Source organism: Neolamprologus multifasciatus, chromosome 1 (genome assembly GCF_963576455.1).
Source record: "Neolamprologus multifasciatus chromosome 1, fNeoMul1.2, whole genome shotgun sequence".
NCBI classification, from domain to species: domain Eukaryota; kingdom Metazoa; phylum Chordata; class Actinopteri; order Cichliformes; family Cichlidae; genus Neolamprologus; species Neolamprologus multifasciatus.
In genome coordinates, this window is record NC_140439.1 from 38,831,497 (window position 1) to 38,847,747 (window position 16,251).

Consider the following 16,251-nt stretch of genomic DNA (forward strand, 5'->3'; position numbering starts at 1 on the left):
GCAGCTATGTATGACAAAATGTTGTTGCCCTGTCACTGCTGTCAGTTAGATCCACCCCTCGCATCACAGATAGTTACTGACCCGTCATCACCCAATGAGAGCGCGATGTCCTCACAATCTGACCTGCCTCTCACTCAGACACATTGTGGTATCTTAAAGTCGACCTATTCTGCTCATTTCCAGCTTTGTGTACTTTGTGTTTTTGCTATCATAGCTTTGCATGATTTTACGAGCTCAGCAGCCCATCCTCGGTCTGAAATAAGCCGTTTTAGCCTGTCCCGCTTTGAACAAACATTCTTCCGAATGCCAAACACCAGGTTTGAATAATAAGATGTGCCTGAGATGACCGTGTTCAGGATATCAGCTCTCTATGACATCACACAGATGTAAGAGTAGAAAAAAACAGAGTTCAGAGTGTTCCCACAAAGCAAAATTGGTATGGCCCAGATCTGGCCCACACAACATGCTTACACATGGCCCACACACTGCAAAGAATGACGGCCCTTTGGTGGCCCAGAGGTGGCCCACACATGGGCCAGCACAATGCCAGTTGCAGACACGCTGCTGGCCCAGAACAGTTTCAGCTCTGGCCCCAGATGTCAGCCTAATGTGTGCCTTAATCAAGCCAGGGATCGAACCCCTAACCTTCTGATCAGTAGGTGACCTGCTCTACCTCCTGAGCTACAGCTACCCGGTGGTAAACATGAGTAAACCATCACTAGGTTTTGGATAAAGTGTAAACTCACAAACCTGTCAAACCTGCATTTGAAACGTTGCCTACCATAGCAGTATAGTATTGCAACATGGCATTTGGGTTTTCTAACTAAAATAGGAAAATACCAACATAAATAGAGCCATCTACGCCAGGCCTGGCCCACATCTGGTTGACAGACACTCTGCCATGACACCAGTCAGTCAGAAGTGCCAGTTTAATGCCAGATCCAGGCCAGACCTGTTTTCTATGAGCCTGGGCCACTTAACCCAAACCACAATCAGGCCAGATGTAGCATGCCATCACACAGACAGTGCCATCAACACAGTGCCCATATCTGGATGACATACCATGCCAGAAGTCAGCCAGCAGTGCCGGCTTGACACCAGATCGGGGCCAGACCCGTCTGCTACGTGGGTTAGCTTTACAGTCCATGCACCGACCTCGTTATTAGAGACGCCGGCCACGTTCAACACAAACACTCATGACTGGAACAGGAAATAAGGAGTGCACGGATTATGGCCAATTTCCTTGCTTTGCTTGAAAGGACTGCACACTCGACACACTCTACACAAGCCAAATCACATTAAATGTTATCATCTCGTTGACCTGCATTTGAGCAGGACCCAGATTAACCCTATGTGGAAACCCTTCAGCAGGCTAACCCAGATTAGAGACGCAGGGAATCGTTTAGTCTTCACATCACCAGGAAGTCTTGGACAGCCACAGATTACATCTTTAATATCACCTGAAGAAAGTCCAGATGTGAGCGTGTGTGTGTGTGTTTACACCCTCCGCTGCACTTTAAGTGAATCCTAACACAGCTCTCTCTTCAGATAATTAAGAGATACTTGAAGATGTGAGAACCCTGGAGAGAGCCATAAATAGAGCACATGGGAGAGCGGGTGCTGGAGAGATGCTGGATTAATTGAGGGCGAGCTGGCCCTCGCCGCCTCATTGTGATCCACTTAAAGCTATAACCAAACCTTCTGGAACATCTTATCAGACCCACGCTGCAGGTCACAGGAATGCCAAGCGGCCGAACTGAATTCAGAGCAGATGCTCTGAATCACGAGTGAACTTTCAGGTGTGAAAGCCAATCGTCTTCAGTCTGCTTTCTTTTTAGTGTCCAGCAGGGGGCGACTCCTCTGGTTCCTATTCTATTCTGATTGTATAGAAATGTGAAAATGAGCCTCTGCTCAGCTGATCTGCACACCACTGATGACCTCACAGTGTCAGTCTGAAGTTTCAAGTCTTACTAATTAAAACACGATGAGAGCGCGACTTTTAAAAAAGGTGATACAGTAGGTATGTCAGTCAGATAACACCTCGCTTTTCACGTCTCATTTTTAAAATGGTGAAATAGCTAAAACGTTGCGGCGAGATTTCAGTGGCCGATGGAAGACGTCACACACGCTTGGTTTCTGCTCGATCGCAGGAGGTCCCCCTCTATAACCGTAGGAGCTTCTCCTGAGAATATGAAACACCCTGAGATGACTGAGGGGGTGGACGATATAAACGATATACGATAGAAACAATATATATTTGGCCAACGATAGAGATTTTGACTATACCGCTCTATCGTGATAGCGCATGTTGATGATGTCATCAAGCTGCGCCTGTTTTGGTCGAAAGCATCGCAGCGGCTAAAACCATTATCATCTGCAAATTATGGCGACAGTCATAGCAAAGAGATGAAGCACTTTTGAAATATGGGGAAAGCCAAAAACTGCGCTTCCTCCACTTCCAACTCCTCAGTTGTTGCCAACTCCTCAGTAAGGAAAATCGCTATTGGTTGTCCTAAAAGTCGCTAGAAGTCACTAAATGATGTCATCGCCTAATTTGCATAATTGGCCTTGCTAATGTAATTGTAATCTGCATTGTTGGAGACAGAAATAACATCGTGGAAGAGACATAAAGTCAGTAAAAAACATCCTGAATGCATTTAGAATTTATTTAGAACTACAAATTAAATTTCTTTTAGCAATTATTGTTTTTTTTAATGTCACAATTCCAACCCTGCTCCTTTATCCGGGCTTGGACCGGCAAAAGTGACCCAAAATAGGCACTCTGGTGGAGTTACTGTGTGTGTGTTTATAAGTAGTTTTAAACCTTGTGATCCACAAAACAGCAACAACAGTAAAAGAAGAACTGACTCGTATTGTGGATGATTAATCTCAGTTTGGCCCGTGTATAGCATCCTGCAATGCGATTGCATTTGTCCCTAAAAACATTTTTTAACAGATTTCTGCAGCCAAAATCGGTTCGAGATCAATAAGTGCAACCAGAATTCATACATAAGGCACACAAGGATTTTAAGTGTGCCTTATAGTGTGGAAAATACGTTATACAGAAGAAAATAATATATCGTGATATGAATTTTAGGCCATATCGCCCAGCCCTATTCTCAGGTGTCATTTACCTACTGAGATGGCAAAATCAGTCGTGGTCTCATTATCGGACGCTAGCTTTAAGTTAGGGAAAGCAGCCTCTTTACAACATTTTCACAAATAAAGAAGCTTCCTCTGCTCTTTTGGACATAAAGGCAGATATTCCGAGTAGCTGCAGGATTACTGCAGCTCACAGGTCCTTTCTTTAGACAAACTAAAAAAAAATCCAATTATTCTTCAGTCGAGACAAACGAGACAGAGGTGCAGAAGAAGTCGTTTATCACCGAGGCTGAGAGCCGATGATCGCTCTGACTTACTGCGTCGCAGCTGTGTTCTTACACCTCATTTCACTTCTGAAGCTATTATTAAATATTCTGAAAAATAAATCCACGCTTGTCTGGTTTGCAAAAATATGCATGCTTATGCTTCCTGAGACACCGCTCGCTTTATTTTGAGGTATGATTTTGACTTTCAGCACTTTAGTTTTCATATGTCCTCAAATTATCTTCCACCTCTTTGCAACATGATGCAGGATTGTAGCATGAAAGGCTGAACGCCGCGCGGTCAGAATATTTCCATCACGCTGCTTCGAGGCTGGTTTGAGGTTCTTCTCATGAAAAGCCGCCTTTGGTCTGCATCAGTCTGCTGTTAGTGCTGTTTGGTCACGTTATCTTTGATCCATCTTTCCACAGCACTTTATTCCCACAGCTCTTTGCCTGAATATTCACTGGCAAACTGGAGTTTTGCTCTAATGTTCTTTTTGGACGGCTAAAGCTTTTTCCTGGCGTTCGTCCTCTGCTGCTCATGTTGTTACCTGCAGATCCTGTGATGAACATCTGGAGGTCTTGCATCCACCACTCTTAGGCTATTTTTGCAGTCTCAGACTAGCACAGGTTTAAAACTGTGCCGCTTGTAGATGGTTTCCGTCACAATGACGGGGGTAAGATGGCCTTCATCGACGCTCAGCATCCCAACGATTAAGAGCTCGGGTTATGAAACGAGCTACTACGAATGTTTTAAAGGGAAACCTGGAGATCCTCGTGGACCCGCCCTGCCCAGGACTCTCCATAAAAACCGTACCTAATTAAATTTGTTCTGTCACCCGTTTGAGATCCTCTCCTTGTGCATTTCCACTAAACCAGCACGGCGGGTGAGGAGCAAGAGCAGGAGTATTTTAGAAGAATTTAAATTCATGGATTTAAAGGTGTGACACAAGTTTATTTGGCTGCATCACATTTATCAGAGGCACTGACTGCAGGGACACTGAAGGTTTGTTTGTGCCATTATGAGAGGCTCTCCACAGACGGGAGGCGTGGGGTCCCGTGAGGACGCGGTGTAACGGCATCCACCCCTTAAAGAGAGGTCTGCAAAGGTTAGCATTTTATTAGGGAGGCCTGGAGAGCTTTTACTGCTCATCAAACACAACAAAGTCAGCTCAGAGCAAACAGAGAGGTCGCTGCCGACGTTTAAAAGGCCTGAGACAGAAGAAAAGACAAAGTGAGGAGACGTAAGCAGAAGAATGAGAGGATGAGGAAGAGGAGAGACTCAGCACAGCTGACTGCAGAGGCCCAGAGCAGAGGAGGTGCAGGGGAGAAACAGAGCTCACGGCTGGGAGTGAATGGCCACACTGTGTGTATGAAAGAGCTTTTCAGCCTCCTCCCAATCAGCACACACACACACACACACACACACGAAGCATGTAACTGTGAGGGTGAAGAGGTGACCCTGACGGCAGTTTGTGTGGTGTGGGCAGACACAGGGATCTTTTCACTCCTCACCTTTAGCTGAAATACCAGAGCTGACACTGAACCTGAGCTGCAGGAGGATCTGTGTGTGTGTGTGTGTGTGTGTGTGTGTGTGTGTGTGTGTGTGTGTGTGAGAGAGACTCTGAAAAAGCAGAGATGCAAGGACAAACACCCGAGCATCTTGATCACGATACAAACAGCGATTATTTTTTTAAACCTCCTCTAGTCTCACACGTGGGAGATATTTTCACTCAGGGGAGCAGTGTGTAGAGACGTGCTCAAGGGTAGCGCAGGGCAGTCATTCGGTGGATTCAAACCCCCGACCTTCCAATGATGGGGCGACCACGCTACCTACTGAGTATTGCTAGCATACTACTTTAAATACCTCAAACTTAAATGCTATATGTTTATTATTTAGCTGCTGTTTTAATATTTTCTTTCTGGTCTTTTTTGAGGGGGGGAGACCCGAACCCGGGCCGGGCGCTCTCATGATGTGGCACGCAGGCGCCCGCTTGATGCAGTGAGCTAAGCAGGGCCCGTTAGTGAGACAGTGGGTTTCTGACTGTGACCAGTTTCTCAGGTTCTGCCAGGTGGGATTAAAACACTCACCTGTGCACACAAACATCATCGTCATCACGCTGAAGCTCATTTTTAGCTCCTCTGGATAGTTTTTACTGTGTAATCAGTGATCAGAGACAGCCGCGGCTGTAAAGGTTCAACTGTTGTATTTGATTTGAACTTCAAAGGGCTGTGTGGGAACGAGCAGCAGCTGTTTGCACCTGCAAAGATGTCAGAAATGTCACATTTACACAGCGTATACACAGACGGGGTCTGCTGACCTCACCAAAATGTCTTTATTGCCACGGTTACGGCTCGCTCGCTGCTCGAGAGAAGCGTGGCATCAGCGGAGCCCCACAACCATTTTTCCTCACGCTCGCTGACGTCTGCTTGGAAATGATGCAAATGATAGAAAAAGCCATCAGGCTGGAGGGTCACAGGCACCGCCTCACACAAATCTGGTTTTCATAGAAGTTCTCGTATAGGACCGATCGTCCTTCAAGAGTTGGGAGTTCGCCTTGTAATCGGAAGGTTGCCGGTTCGAGCCCCGGCTCGGACAGTCTCGGTCGTTGTGTCCTTGGGCAAGACATTTCACCCGTTGCCTACTGGTGGTGGTCAGAGGGCCCGGTGGCGCCAGTGTCCGGCAGCCTCGCCTCTGTCAGTGCGCCCCAGGGTGGCTGTGGCTACATTGTAGCTACAATGTAGCTACAATGTAGCTACAATGTAGCTGCTACATTGTAGCTACATTGTAGCTACAATGTAGCAGCTACATTGTAGCTACATTGTAGCTACAATGTAGCTGCTACATTGTAGCCACAGCCACCCTGGGGCGCATTGTAGCTACATTGTAGCTACATTGTAGCTACATTGTAGCTGCCATCACCAGTGTGTGAATGGGTGGATGACTGGTCGTGTAAAGCGCTTTGGGGTCCTTAGGGACTAGAAAAGCGCTTTATAAATACAGGCCATTTATCGTGCTCAAAGTTGGGTGTCGGCCTTTCACCTGCTGACAGCATCTTTCACAAAAGCAAAAATTATAAATAAGCAGACAGTAGCGTCTGATTTGCTGAAGTACAGTCGTCCTTAACGCTCGTTTCAAATCTTACACCAAACATTTTAAAGGGGATCAAATCTGGTTTTTGATTGGCCCATCCTACGACCCTCCGTTTCAGGTGCTGAGACTAAACCTGGAGCGAGTGTCTGTGCCGTGGAAGCTGTTTTGCTAGCGTGGTTTGGCTCCACATGTGATGATGAACTGTTTTAACCCTTCATGTTGCTGTGAGAGAAAGAAAGGCCGAGCTGCAGCTCTCCGTCCTCCGTGTGCACTTTATTAAAGCTCTGCTGAGCTCTCCATTCTTACTTAAACACATTTATGCATCCCCTGATTTTAACCTTTATCTGTAACGCTGCAATTACCGGCAGCTGCTTTCTAGTTGCTCCTTTAGGACGTATAACTCACAGGCGGCGGAGCAGAGAGCGGTCAGGGACACCGCAGGTTAACGAGTCAACGGCGAAGGTAAAAAACAATGTGAAACTTAATAAAGCCACACGTGAACCGGCTCGGTTCCCAGCCAGGAAGGAAGGAGAGAAAAGAGGGAGGAAGGAGGTCAAAGAATAATAAAGCCCAGACGTGAAAAGATAACCACATTCCCGTCGTAATGAATCCACTACTGAATAATAAACACGAAGCACGCTGCGGATAAATAATGACCCGAACCCTGATGCTGATAACAGCTGACCGCGTGGTCAAAATTACATTATTCCAGATGGATATCTTAATTGTTCCTGCTCCGGGTTTGGGTTTCCTTTAAACAGAGCTGGCTCTGAGAGTGTGGGGGCCGGGAGGTGGGATGATTGACACTGAAAGCCTGTTCCTCGCTCTGCCGCTATTGTTAGCGAGGATCTAATGGACTCTAATTTGTCAAAGTTTACTGAAATACCGACCCCAGCACAGGCCCTGGTGTCGGCCGCTTCTCCACAGCGCAGACGAATCACAGCTCTCCAACATTCTGCCCTCGTGAGACTCGCTCAGCGCTTAAAGAGGCCCTGCTCATGCAGAGCCATGAACCCATCCCTGATGTACACCGTGATAAGAGCAGCTCCGCGGGCTCGGGTCGCAGACACTTTTGTTCTCGTTGGGCTTTGCAAACTGGGGATTCCTGGCACACCAGCAGCTACAGAGCCTCTCCGAGTTCAGCTTTGCTTATTATGCAGCTGTTAAATATCAAATTCTCATCTTCTTCTTAGAAGATTCGCTTCTTTTCACACACACAAAACTGCAACACAGTAAATGTCAAGAGGCGATCGCACATTTGTGGTGCTGAGACACAGATATTCTATCTTTACCCGCTTTTTCAGTCCTAATGGACTAAAACTTGGAGGCAGACTATGGTGGTCCTTTTTAGGAAGGACAGGGGTGTGTGCTCCATTTTCAGGGCACTGCAGAGGAGTCTCCCCCTTAGTAGAAGCTCCAGTGGAACACCGGGGCACCTCACCGAGGACACCTGAGAGTAGGGCTGCTCGATTATGGCAAAAATGATAATCACGATTATTTTCACTCTCGAGATCTCGATTATTTGACGATATTTATTTAACAATAACAATGTGTTGAATAATGACTTTAAAGATTGTCAAAAATAATATAAAATAGTGCAAATACTGATAACAGTGCAAATGTTTGCAATAAAAAAATAAATAAAAAATGTAAACATCTATGTTTAGTGAGCTTTGCAGTGTTGCTCTGTGGTGCAGCTACGACACTGTAGCAAAGTTTACACACTGTGTCTACTTGATCCACGTCTGACTCATGAACCCATAATGTTTCCACACCACTCAAGTTTTTTACCTCTTTTCAACCAACAGCAGTCACTCTCCTCTCCAAATAACTTCTGCTGAGCTTTCCGAGCTTCCCTCGGGTCCTCTTAATCAGCGGTCCCCAACCCCCGGGCCTCGGACCGGTACCGGTCCGTGAGTCGTTTGGTACCGGGCCGCGAGAGTTGAGGCTCAGGTGTGAAATGTATAGTTTTCAGGGTTTTTATCGGTTTTCAGCGTTATTTTGTTATCGTTTTTATCGTTTACTCGGTTTTCCTGGGTCTTTTCATGTCTGTTATGAATAAATCTTCTTTTTTTCAGTACCAGTACTAGTTTTATTTTGTTGTATTTATCCGCGACACCTTAAAGGCCGGTCCATGAAAATATTGTCGGGCATAAACCGGTCCGTGGCGCAAAAAAGGTTGGAGACCGCTGCTCTTAATTGTTGTGACACGTGTTCGAAATGCAGAGAGGTGCGCTCGATTTGCCACACGGAGCAGTGCGAGAGTAAAGCACGAGGGAGGGGCTAATAATCGGCTCAGTCATTTTTAATGATCGTTGAAAGCCCAGATCGTAATCAAGATTAAAATTCGATTAATTGAGCAGCTCTAGCTGAGGGTGGGAGTTTGTCAAATCAGTCTGCAGGTGTTTTGTGTCCTGTGGAGGGTGCTATAAGTTCTTCACTGAATCATCCTTGTTATTAATCTCTGGCTCTCGTCCACAGCATGTCTCTATCCTGTCTTCTTCTCTCAGATTCAACTCAGTTTCATTTATACAGAATCACAACAACAGTCGCCTCAAGGTGCTTTATACTGTAATATAGACCCTACAATAATACACAGAGAAAACCCAACAATCATATGACCCCCTATGAGCAGCACTTTGGTGACAGTGGGAAGGAAAAACTCCCTTTTAACAGGAAGAAACCTCCAGGAAGCTCAGGGAGGAGCGGGGCCATCTGCTGTGATTGGTTGGGATGAGAGAAGGAAGACAGGATGATGGCTGTATGATATGATAGGGGGTCATATGATTGTTGGGTTTTCTCTGTATGTATTATTGTATTATTACAGTATAAAGCACCTTGAGGCGACTGTTGCTGTGATTCTGTGTAAATAAAGCTGAATTGAAATAGTTCTTCTGCCGCTTTATGGAGCGACGGCCTTCAGCTTGCATTAACGTGATTTGCAGCCGAGTGCAAAGTTGCTACAGCTGCATGTAAAAACTGAGCATGTAGTTTAACTGTGATGACAACACAGCACACTTTCTCTCCTCTCAGTCTAAAGGACGAGCTCGGACCCCGCCTCCTCCTCAGCTCCACGTCTGTCCATTTATGGCGTGAAGTGGGTTCAGAAAAAGGAAAGGTGTTGAGGCAGAGAGACAAGTGTACCCTCGTCCTACAACAAGCCGGACTCTCCCTCTGTGCCCTTTTCCTTCCAGTCCTCGGCTCCTCTCTGCAGTTCCTCCACCTCTGTCATCATTTCTACACACAATGGCAGCAGCAAGCTGCATTCCTCACAGCCATACCTCATAGCTCGCTGGCATCACAGACAATGCTGTTTTCAGAGCGGGGTGAAAGAAAGGGCTCGGTGATTTCGTCCGGTTGTTGTTTGTGAGCACAGCGGCTGGAGGGAGGAAGCTGGTGTGGGTGAGGGTGGGAGGGGTGGAAAAACTCAGAGTTTGTGATGTAGGTGAGCAGCATTTGAACAGCTGTCCCCACACAGAGGGTGAAGGATGACAGGAAGAGGCTGGTACCAGGAAGACCAGAGGAAGCAGACCAACAGGCGCTCGTTCTCTCACTTTTTCTTTTACTTTCTCCCCCCCCCCCTCCAAAGCTCTGTCTTTCTATTGTTGCACCCCCCCCCCCCCCCCCCCCACCACCACCATTGCATTTTAGTTACAAAACAAAGTGCAGCACAGGATCAGTGATGAGACGGGGTTACGTTAGGTCAAACCCAGGAAAAGGAAAAGGTCTGTGAACAGCTGAGGCTCTGAATCTTACAGCACGTCAACAGAAACACCCGGACAGTGAAAGGCAATCAGCCGTGGTTGTGATTCCCACATCTGCCTGTGATAATCCATGCAGCCAGCCAAGCGTGCACCAACCCTCCGCCGCCAGCACCCCCGGTCTCATTTACAGCCAATCGCCCCCACCTTACACCCACTGTACCCAAACTGCTCCTGCACCCGTCCCTTAAAAAGTCAGCTTCACAACGGAAACTTTTTATTTCTGGCAGATGGAAACGACACTCACAGTCTGTGGAACATCAACATCTCAAACACACCTGTGCACCTCTGCACTGACCCACACACTGAAACTCACACTGCCACTGATTCAGATACAGAAAGCACAAAAAACGTTTGCTGATAGAAACACATTTAAAAACAGACTGATCACGTCTGTCGTCTGACTGTAGTGAAGATGAGCTGAACTAATGTGACAATAGAAACACCAAGAGAAGCACAGCTAACACAGTTAACTAGCTTAACTGACAAACAGATGGATGATTGAAATACGTAACACGGGTCACACGTTGTTAGTCTTGGTAGCCGGGCATCGGTCCGCCAGGGCCTCGCTGATACATATTGCACCCACGTTAGCGTTACAGTTGCAACCACTGACTTCTGGAGCCAAAACAGACGATGAGACTGTGAGGCGTTATCAGCTAATGCTAGCTAACTGCATCCATAGTAGAGGTGGGAATCACCATACATCCCACGATACGATATTATTGCAATTTTTTAAAATATTTTGCGATATTCAGATTCTGTACATAAAGGTAAACTTTATCAATATTCATTTTCTCTAATATCAAAGTCTCACACTCAGTCTTTCTCTCATTTCAGTTTGATTGTTGACAAACTGAACGGTTTGTATTACAGTCTAGTCCAACTTAACTGAATCAACCATCTGGTACAATTATAGCTATTCTGAACTATGCAGTTTATGAAAACTATGCAGCCCCTTCAGCAACTGAAGAATTTGAAAGTAAATGAGAACAAAATATAATTTTACATTAAATAAAAAAGTTTTAAACTTAATTAAAATAAAACATGTCTTAAATTAAAATAAGTAAACTGTCATGTTTATTGCTGCCAAAAACAAGTTAAACACATTTGGACAGTGAAGGAATGTCAGGATTCTTGCTCAGAAAAAGGATCAACATGCTCTGAAGTCAGAGCACAAAAACCTTTTTTGTAACAAAGTATCGATTTCTGCTGTCCCTGTATCCATACATTATTAGCAAACAAAATATCACGATACTACACAGTATCCATTTTTCCCCCCACTCCTAATCCATAGACTGTAAAAGGGCATCAAAATGCTCCAACAGCACAAACACGGTCCAGAGGCCCAGCTCAGCCACCTGTGTCACCATCCACCTGTCAGTCAAAGAGGCCACGCCCCTAATAATACAAACTTTAAGCCTTAATATAATTTAAACTGGTGATTTAAAGAAACTGTACAGTTGTTATAAAGAAGGAATTATCCACAGAGACCAAGCAGTTTGTGTATCAGGCTAAGTTTTAACATGGGAGTCTATGGGGACTGACTCACTGCTCCCCCTGCTGGACATCAGTGGTTCCACAGTAGCTTAATTTTGTATCATATACAAAAACATCAAATCAAGCTCATTTTTTGGGTACTTTTCAGGTGTCAACGTGTGACCACACACTTTCACTTTCACAACACTCGATCCCTTTTCTGACGATCTGTTTGTGTTCGGTGAGTTTTCGCAGAGAGACGATAATAAATGATCGCATGGCTAACGTGGTCACAGAGCCACGAGAATGACCTGGGCCTCTCTCAGAGGGCTCATCCATCTGCTGCTCCAAAGACACCAAATCACCAATCAGTGCAGCCAATCCCCTCATATCAGCTGACTCCAAACAGTGCCAGATGCATTTGTAGAGCAGTTTGTACTGAAGTTTATTTAAATTTGGATGGTGAATCATCAAAATAAATCCAAGTGTAGGACAACGACAGCCCACAGCCCACAGGCTGTTGTTTTTCACCCGGGACTGTGTCGCTTTCCTGGGATAAAAGATGGTCTGAACATTACTCTGCAATAACGGCGTGTCAGCTCGTCATCGATTACCTTCTGCTAAAAGCACCTTCAATATAAAACCAGCATCTGTGGACCTCACACATCTCTCAGTCTTTATTATTTACACATTAGAGTCCTGCAGCTGTGCTACTAATTAGATCCTGTCAGCAGCAGCAGGTTTGCGCTGAGCGCTGTCGGCTTTTTATGGGGTTTTTGCAGATCTGAGTGTGTTTTCAGACTCAGATAAAGGAGCAGATGGTGAAAAAGCACTGTGATAATAATCAGTCGGACACGGGCCACTGACAGCAAAGAGACAAATTCATTTGGAAATGTGCTGATGTATTAATCAGGAACAGCCGCTCTCTCTGATGTCGCTGTCAGCACAGTTTGTATCTCATCTGATAAAGTCATAAAAATGGAGCATAAAGAAGAGTATGATGGTCGCGAGAATTACAGCCTGACTGGAAGGACAATGATGTGAAAGGAAAGACCAGAGCAGTAACTATGGTCACACGCATCCATCCCGACGTCACCCTCTGGGTCTTAAAGCCTTTAGATCAGCGGTCTCCAACCTTTTTTGCGCCACGGACCGGTTTGTGCCCGACAATATTTTCATGGACCGGCCTTTAAGGTGTCGCGGATAAATACAACAAAATAAAACTAGTACCGGTACCGAAGAAAAAGAAAATTTATTCATAACACGTGAAAAGACCTAGGAAAACTGAGTTAACGATAAAAACGATAACAAAATAACGCTGAAAAACGATAAAAACCCTGAAAACTATACATTTCACACCTGAGCCTCAACAACTCACGGACCGGTACCAGTCCGAGGCCCGGGGGTTGGGGACCGCTGCTTTAGACTGTCTCCATCTTCCTGAAACTGAGTGACCTGAGCAAACGCTGCATCCTCTCTGACTCTAACAGGACTGAGGAAGGACCAAAGAACGTTTTCCCAAACGCTTCTACACTATCTATCTTATTTTTTACAGGAAGAGGACTCGCCCCCTGCTGGCCACGAGACAAAATGCAAGTTTAAGGCTTCAAACTACGAAAAAGAAAACTCACATAAACCCCGAATAAAGTCAAAGAAACAAAAAACGTGAGAAATTTTTGGGTCCCAAACTGCTGACATCACATTTTGGAAAATCACAAGAGGTTTTTGATTGATGGTGGACATTAATTTATTAATGACCATCACATAAATATGCTGTGTGCTTTACTGAGACAATGAGCACGAGGGTAACTTCCAGGACCAGAAAGCTGCAGCAGGACAATCGTAACATGCCTCTGTCATCCAGAATTAATGGGAACGCATTATGGGGACCCTGCAAAATATATCACACGTTTCTAACAATGACAGTGTCCTTATTAGACCGGATGAAGTGAGTTATGCTCTTGAGAAACTGGCGGTGAACAAAGTGGCCCTGACACAATAACAGCAGAACATCTGCAGGGAGCCAACAAAAAGGATCTCAGCTCTACCTTCATCAGCTTCTCTGGACTCCTGCTTCTATCTCAGTGCTTCCTAACCAACATTCACACATCCAGACTCCCAAGGACGCATCGGAGGGAAACCTGGGATACTCTCCTGCCCGTGCAGACTGAGAGCAGCCAACAATCTTCTGCTTTACTGCCACCCCATCTATCCATCCATGAATCTGTCCATCCATTCATCATTCAATTCCATACGTTCATCCATGAATCAGTCCACAACACCTTAATAACTCTGTATGTTATTTATTAAATTACCAAAGGTCTGCTCACATGTGAGATCTAATTATGGAGGTCAGATGGAGCAGAGTACATCTACACTGTAAGCGACACAGGCTGTTCCTCACGCTTCCGGAAACACTGGAAAACACAGTTTTCCATTTGTGTTTGGATCACTGACGATGGCACGTTTGTTTCTTACTGTAAACTTTCTCCAACACATGCAGCAGTTTAGCTTTATGCTGTGTAGCTTCTAACTGTTAGACGTCCATCACTGTATAATTTGTCCTGTTTGTCACAGCTCACATCTTGTCCTGCTGCATTTTATGCCCAAGCCGTGAGCACATCAGTCCTCTGCACCACCGACCAGCCTGCACATTAAACCTCAACATATTTATAAATCTTTGGGGTTTCTTTTGTACAGACACTGCGACTGCCTCCAGTTCAGCTCCACCTACAAAACATTTTAAAAAGTCATGCTGCTGGAGGTACTTGAAAGGCTTTGATGTGCACAGGCTGACTTTTCCTGATTTTCACCATTTTACACCAACATTTACGGCATTGTTTCTTTCTTATTCAATCAGCTTCATTTTATGTTTAAAAACATAAAAGCATAAATTGCATCTGTCTCTATGAGCAGCCTGACTAATCCTTCAAATCTAAAGTTCCAGTTCACCAGAAGAGCAAAGCGATCAATAGTAAACATGCAAGGTTTGAAGTCCCAGCGCCCTGAAAATAGATGCAACAAATATCTGTTCTCCCCTAAAGGGTTCAGGCTCAGCAGGGGACTCGGTATCAAAGTAAAAAATACAGCAATGTGTTTGTTTTTCCTCTCGCTAACACGCCAACAGCTTCCAAATAAAGACCTCTTTGCAGAGCTGATCATGGAGAGCACCGGGTCCACAGCAGCCTGTTGTCAGGGATTAACCAGCTACTATATTTGCCAGAGAAAATCCTGCGCTCGCAATTGCTTCATATAAGGAGGTGACATTTACCCCAGCTCGTGCTCGTGTACAAAGACTGCAGCCGGCTCGCCGCTCTGCCCGGCAGCCTCTCGACCTGTGCAAACTATTTGATTTGGACGGGTCAGCTCGAATTAAGTAGCAGAGCTAACGTCAGAGGCTGTGTGCACAGTGCGTCTGAACCCTGACTTTCTCCGCTCTGATTGGCTCCATGTTTTTGTGCACCAGTGAGAGTGGTGACTGTATAAAAGTAGAATAAAAGTAGAACTCTGTCCACACTGCTTTCATTACCTGGACACACGGAAACATGAAGAGGATGAGGACAGTCCTGCAGAAGGTAAACGACTCCATCTTCATCTGGGTTTGCCCCCCAAATCGGGGTCTCTGCGCCCAACCTGTACAGCAAGTGGAAATAGCAGCAGTCAGCAACTACCAGTGAACAGGGCCGGGCTGAATAACTAACAAACCCCGGGGCAAAACCTTCCTGTGGGCCCCACAATTTCATCCACAACACTCAGTGTTTCCCACGTGTAGCCTTTACATCTTCTGTTCATTTTTATGATTTCACTGAAATTCATGCTCTTATTTTGAAAATTTAGTTGCCCAGATCCTTCCTTTCTCACGTCTCACAACCCAGGGTTGGTTGGAGAGACTCCACAGACTACAGCTGCTCATGATGATGATGGGAGTTGTGGTTCTGTGGCTCCCCGTGGCCGCAGAGCAAGGACTCCGGCCACAGTAAACACAGAGACTCATACAGGAGCACAGTTACTGTCCCCCTTCATCCCTCTGCAATGAGACCCCGGCCTACACCCATCTTTTATGTACAGTCTATGTTTTGACGTTGTTGTACAGCTTAACTCTACGTCACTCCGTTTAAACCTCCACCTAACTACAGTTTACTTCTCTTATCAGATGGAGCCTCGGTGTTGTTGTTGTCTTTGTGTTGTCGCCACACAGATTATTTCAACTAATTACGGCGCACAGAGTGAGGACGGTTTGCGCTCCGTACGGCTGCGGAGCATCGGGGCCACTTTCTCACTTTGCCTCATAATTAATTTGGAATTAGACAAAGCTGCTTGTAGCACAAACGTATCGATCCATAAAATATCTGCGGTTCAAACCTGGCATCGGGTTACGCGGCCACGGCTTCTTAAATAGATATGAGCGCAAACTCACGCTGAGCTCTGCGGACAGAACATCCAATAAAGCCGCAGTCAGCAGAAAATGAAGAACGACGGAGGATCCCAGCAGCTGCTGTGATGGTGTCTGTGAACTGAAGCAGCAGCTCTCTCAGGCGCACACGGGCGCACA

At 45.7% G+C, this 16,251-nt stretch overlaps 1 protein-coding gene across 3 annotated transcripts in view; it reads right to left on the minus strand.

The window, feature by feature from the left end:
• The window catches only part of adamtsl3 (ADAMTS-like 3), a 212,056-nt gene that overhangs the window by 195,318 nt on the left and 487 nt on the right, over positions 1-16,251 (minus strand). For 2 of the 3 annotated variants that reach the window (XM_085160442.1, XM_085160455.1), the window contains exon 2: positions 15,229-15,332. In XM_085160442.1, the coding sequence (XP_085016568.1) occupies positions 15,229-15,294 (66 nt within the window). In that variant the 5' untranslated portion in view covers positions 15,295-15,332. Of the gene's footprint in view, positions 1-15,228; positions 15,333-16,116; positions 16,246-16,251 lie in introns of those variants that run through there. The other variant, XM_085160451.1, reaches the window with a different exon arrangement.